Here is a 6000-nt window from a genome sequence, read left to right on the forward strand (position 1 = left end):
TAAAAAAATTAAACCTATTTGAACAAAAATTAATAAAAGACTTATTTGGGGAAACACGGTACAACAGTTTACTGGCAAAAAAATGTGGTAAAAATCTGTCTTAGGGCTTATTCAGACAACCGTATATCGGCCGGGTTTTCACGCCCGGACAATATACGCTGTCCCTCTCTGCAGGGGGGGAGCCTGGAAGAGCCGGGAGCAGTGCACTGAGCTCCCACACCCTCTCCGCCCCTCGCCACTATTTGCAATGGGAGGGGGCGGAGCTAAGTTCCCCCCAAAAAATGTAGTCCTTGCTGTGTCCCCCAATGATACAGACAAGAAACATGCATTACTACACATTTTCTTCATGTACATTTCTTACATACCTAAAACATACGTGAAAGTGCCAGTGTGACAGGCCCTTAGATGTGTGTCAGTGCTGGGGCACGTGTTACTGTTAATTAAATTCCCATTGGGAAAAGGTGCTAGACAAAAGGATGAAGAAGGAGATACAGGGAGGTGCAGCTCTGTGGAGAGCTCTATGAAGGAGACTGAAGAGCTGGAATTGTATTCTGTAGTGGATGGACAATCACTGTAGTCACCGGCACGGGGTAGAGGCATCGATGTAATGATCCTTACAAGGTGGAGACATCAATTTAGCAGTTAGCCAAAAAGTTAAGCCTGACTGCTACATTGAGGTTGGATTGGAGAGGAGAGAGTTTAGTGAGGGGAAGACTGATCAGTAGAGTAGCAGTCATCAAGCCAAGAATGGATCAGGGCAATAATGAGCGCTTTTGATGTCTCCAGAGAAAAGGGTGGATTCTGGAAATGTTTTTTAGTTGCAGATGACATGACCATGAATGTATGGAGTAAAGGAAAGATTGGTATTAAATATGACCCAAAGACAGGGGGCGTGCTGCCTAGGCGTTACGGTAGTACCATCATCATTAGTTGATTGGTGGGAGTCCACTGCTCAGGACCCCAGCCAATCAGCTGCTCTACCGCCGGCTGTCAGTATGTACAGAGCAGAAAGTAAATAGCTCCATACACATTGCAGTGGCCCAGATTGGTAATGCAGCCAATGGGGATGGGAAGAATGTCTGCATTCCCAACCCAGGCTGCTGCAACCTGTACGGCACCATCTGCTTCTAAACTCATACACACTGACAGTCGGTGGGAGAACAGCTGAAAAGCTGGGGATCAGAGGACAGACCGGCTCAATCCCTTTAATATGTATGCCCAGTTTAACTTTCTCATCTCTTATACACAGTGGCGGACAGTACAGATCTGATATCGGATGGAGAATGTATGCTTACAGCCTCAAGATCTTCCTCCAATACGTCTCCATAGTCAGAGTCATCTAGAAATAGGAAAACAAAGTGACATATGAGCAACTTACAAACACCATTACATCATTTCATCCACATTCTGGCACCCTTGGGACCTTTAACTGCTGGAGAGGATATATAGTATTATATGGCGCTCTATCAGCTGAATAGGTGATCATGTCAAGTCCGTTAAAGAGGAAGCAACTCTTCAGCTCTTAGAGGAGTTCCAAGTGCAAAACCGTTCGCTGCGACATCCATATGTTTTAATAATATACATAATTAATTGAAGTTTTAACCCCATAGTGACTAGTGACCCCAATATGCCTTTTTACGGCAGTCACTAATGGGCTTTAAACCTGCACATACATCTTTTTAAGGCGGTGACTTGGAGGACTACTAACAGCCAGGAATGGAGAAACCTCATATCCTGGCAGTTTAAAGGGATTGTCCAAGTTACGAAAGGGCAAGGGATTCCCCATTGTAAAACAGCTGATATCCACCACTATCCAGCTTGTCCGCTGCCGCCGGCTTCGCGCTCCTGCGTGTTGTTTATAGGCTGCGGTCAGCCTGTGACATCCCATAAACCTGCTGCTGCAGCCAATGACAGCGCTCTGCGATAATAGTTATCAGCAGCAGCTTGTTTGTAGACAGCGCAAGCTGACTGCAGCCTGTGAGGAGGATGCCAGCAGCAAGACTGAAGGCGGACGCAGAGGAGCGGGAAGTATCAGCTGTTGTATTTTACACCATGGGGAACCCCTCAGACTGCCGTAAGGGGAGAGGGCCCTGGCACCCATCGGCACTTCGCAACATTCCAATGGATTTCCATGGCAGTCAGACGCCTGACAAAAGCCTCCACATCCGCCATGTAACTCAGCCTATTAGACCCCACCTCCCACGGAGTCTAATAGGCTGCTGTCATAGGAAATCTCTTGGATTTCAATGAGAGCCATGCTTGCAGTCACAAGTGCCAGCCACTACACAGAGGTTGGCAGAGAGACTTTCGCTGCTTCCGTTCCGACATCTGTATATTTGCGGCGCTGACAGCATGTGCCCGCTCAGCTGATCGGTCGGGGTCCCAAGTGACGGACCCCAGCCGATCAAATATTGATGACCTATCCTGGGGATAGGTCATCAATAGTATTCTCCCTGATTACGCTAATTCAGTAAACCGTACAAAGCTATCATGATGGACAATCGTATAGTTTATCAAAAGTGTCAGCTTCGTATTCTAATTGAACAAACTAACATGGAGAGATCGCGGCCTTTGAGATCGCTGGGTATAAGCTGGGCTTGGAAAAACTAATGAATGTGAGATGCCATCTCCTAAGGGGAATGGCTCAATAAAGAGCCGTGCTGAGTCCCTGATGGTTGGAGCGAGACCCGGCCAAAAAATAATAAAACCAGTAGGAACCAAAGAAAGGTGAAGCGTAAACATCCTAAAAAAGGGGTGAAAAGATTAAGGAAATAGGAAAGGGAAAGAAAGAATACGCTGCACCTTGTGGGCATATAAGCTGCAATTCAAGTACAGTCGAGACTAATTATTGTGTGGAACCACTCAACTGCCAACTAGAAAATAATCATCTTTATTTGTATAGTGCCAACTTAAGGTTCTTTTACATGGAACGAATGTTGGGCAAATGATGCGCGACACTCGTCCCTGTGTCTCCGCGCTCCTGCATGGAAGCTAGCAGAACAGGCTGGTTCACGGAGCGGCCAGCAGGGGGGCGGGCAGTGCAGGAGATTTCTCTCCTCTCGCTCCCCCCCCCCTCCATTCACATCACACAGCGGCCGTTCACTACTGAACGGCCGCTGTTTAAACTGAGCAATGAGCTTCACCGCTGATCTTTTATGCAGCATGAAAGATCAGCGACGAAGCTCATCGCTTAGCTTAAACAGCGGCCGTTCAGTAGTGAACGACGCCTGTGTTATGTGAATGGAGGGGCCTGCTGTAGTGGGTGAGGGGGGATATGTTCAGGAGGTTTGGTATGCTTCTTTGAAGAGGTGCGTTTTTAAGGCGCAGCTGAAATTCCGTTCGTTGGGGCCTGAAAAGGAAGGTGAATCCCGGAAATCTATCCATATAACCCAAGTAGAGTAAAAGCCAGAAAAATACTCATCGAGGTCTGCGAAGCTGAGCTTTTCCATATACTTCAGAGAATCCAAGACCTCTACCCAAACTCTCGAAACAACCCGTCGTATAGCCATTATAAAGAGTCGCAATAGGCCTAAGAAATCAGACCTGGAAACATGTAGGAAGAAAGCAATCTCTGCAATAAGGTTCATCGGATTGAGGATCTATGTAAAGCGTTATATAGCCCAGATATGTCTTGCCACAGTGGCGCTATAAGTGGACACTCCCATTAAATCAATGCGAGATGTGCCTGCAGTTACAATCACCGGCCACTACACAGAGGCCGGCGCACAGATATCTGCTCCAACCTTTGTAACTGCGGTGCTGTCAGCGATCAGCTTATCGGTCGGGGTCCCAATTACCGGACCCCAGACGATCAACTATTGATGACCCAACGTGAGGATAAGTCATCAATAGAATTCTCCCTGGGAAACCCCTTAAATTCACCACAGCTTGTAAAACCCGGGGGTGAATCCGTCAGGTCCTGAACCTTTAACCGTCTTCAGATCCAACATCCAGGTCTAGCTCATCAGTAGTGAAGTCCTGATGAAGACCGACAGGGATAGATCCAGGAGGGTTGAGCTCTAAGTCCCGCAGCCACTGCGGTCCTGGTGATTCCTGGGACAGATGATGTCCCAGGAAGTCAGGTGACCGCTGCAGCGTCACTGCTAACATCCTGAGGGTCATGATGCCAATGAGTTCAAGAACGTGACGCCGCAGTGGTCACATGATGTCCTGTGACATCGTCTTTCACAACAAACCCCAGCGGTCTGCAGCGCTGGATCACGGCGGCCGCGGAGAGGTCAGTATATCTCCGTTATCTTTACACAGGGGGTTCTATTGAAAATAAGTTGTGCAATAAATGGACCACCCCTTTAAATAATGGAGAATCTTCAAAATCAATGGAGAAAAGGGAAGCTGAACGGTCCTGCGCCGCGCTGAATTGAGCGGTGACACTGCAGCCTCTGATTGGCTGTAATGGTCACCTGACTTCTGGTGAAGGCCGCGGTCACGACTAATGCTGGAACCCCAGCAGGACTGCAGCTCCGGACCCGCAGGCAGCAGAGAGGCAAGTACTGCTCCGTTTATTATCTTACTACAGACAGTCCTTTAAGGCCGGGCTCACACAAGCGCAATTTAATTACGTATTACGCCAGGAATGGAGTCAATGAAAGCGCATTGATTTTACGCGTGTAGTAAAAAAAAAAACAACAAAAAAACACAGAATGTTCTATATTACCACATATTACATGCGTACAGCCCTATTCTCCTCTATGGGTGCGTACGAAAACACTCTATATACGCAGTTACATCGCGCACGTGCTGCGGCTTTACGCAAAGTTGCTTAGAGACAGTAGAAGGAAATTAAAAATAAAAAAAACAAGAAGCCCGTGCGCGAGATATGCTGCATACACGATCACCAACGCCCCCCCACCAGTTCTTCACTTCGTCAGCGTAGCCGCTCACCGGATACCCCCGCGGCCTCTAGCGAGCGCCGCTGGTCAGCGGATGCCTATATCTGTTGAATTCAACTCAAAATTCACACCAGTCGTGCGGCTTTTAACTCCGTTTTGGATGCGGAATCTTCCGCCCGTGCGAACGCGCCCTACACGGTAACACAACTCGTCCTGCAAAAAACGAGCCGCGATGTAGCTGAAAACTAGGACAAATTAGGATTCTTTTTAAAGCGAGAAGGAAGATAAGTCAACGAAAAAAGGGCTGCGACAGGAAGGGGTTAATTAAAGGGACACCAATTTTTTTCCTTAAATTGCCCGTAATAACTTCTCTAACAAACCATAAACTTGCACAAAAACCCAAAAGTTAGAGAAAAGTGAAAAAGTAGGTGAAGCGCCTACCGTCCTCAGAGCCGGCGCTGCTGCCGGACAGAACCACATCAATGGAGGAGATGTCTGGACCCAAACTTCTCTCCAGTGCTGCTATCTCCCTCTGGAGCTTGTCTCTCTGGGCAGCCAGCTCCTGCTCACCCATGCTGGCTGCTCCCAGCGGCCCCAGCGCTGAGCACTGCCGGCTGCCTGCACTGCTTGTGCTCCCTGCCCCTCACTGCTCGTCTGCAAGGGAAGCAGAGGTGCATTCTGGGGAATCATATGCAAATGTGTTTACAAGACATGAAGCGGCCGGGAGGGCTGCTAGTGTGCGAGCGCGAGGGGGAGGGGCTACTGCCGCCTTTATTAACATGAATTACCCACAATGCACCGCCCTCAGCCTGTGTCTCTGAGCTCCAGCAGGGCACACAAAGCCCTTCCTGCAGCCCAGAGGACACAAGTCCCGGCGCAGCAGCCAGCAGGCTTTATGAGCAACTTCTATACTAGAAATTTGAATATTGTTTTGGTTATTTTTATATGTATTTTGCATATTTTAGGCTGAAGTGTGATGCAGGGCGCAGCCCGCGGTCATGTGATTGCGTTTAATACACACTACAGGGTATTTGTGAAATTGACAGAAAACTTGTCTGTTGCCCCTAGCAACCAATCATAGGGCAGCTTTCATTCCTCATCGTTGTGTGGTAAAATGAAAGCTGCGCTGTGATTGGTTGCTAGGGGCGAC

At 48.3% G+C, this 6000-nt stretch overlaps 1 protein-coding gene across 1 annotated transcript in view; it reads right to left on the bottom strand.

Annotated features, from left to right (window-relative positions):
• The window catches only part of SNAPC4 (small nuclear RNA activating complex polypeptide 4), a 72374-nt gene extending 66847 nt beyond the window's left edge, over window positions 1–5527 (bottom strand). Inside the window, exons 1-2 of the mRNA XM_066580511.1 lie at window positions 5292–5527; window positions 1296–1339 (exon numbers count right to left, since the gene is read on the bottom strand). Of these exons, the coding sequence (XP_066436608.1) occupies window positions 1296–1339; window positions 5292–5424 (177 nt within the window). The 5' untranslated portion in view covers window positions 5425–5527. The remainder of the gene's footprint in view (window positions 1–1295; window positions 1340–5291) is intronic.
• Window positions 5528–6000: the final 473 nt, after the last annotated feature.

This window comes from Eleutherodactylus coqui, chromosome 10 (genome assembly GCF_035609145.1).
Source record: "Eleutherodactylus coqui strain aEleCoq1 chromosome 10, aEleCoq1.hap1, whole genome shotgun sequence".
NCBI classification, from domain to species: domain Eukaryota; kingdom Metazoa; phylum Chordata; class Amphibia; order Anura; family Eleutherodactylidae; genus Eleutherodactylus; species Eleutherodactylus coqui.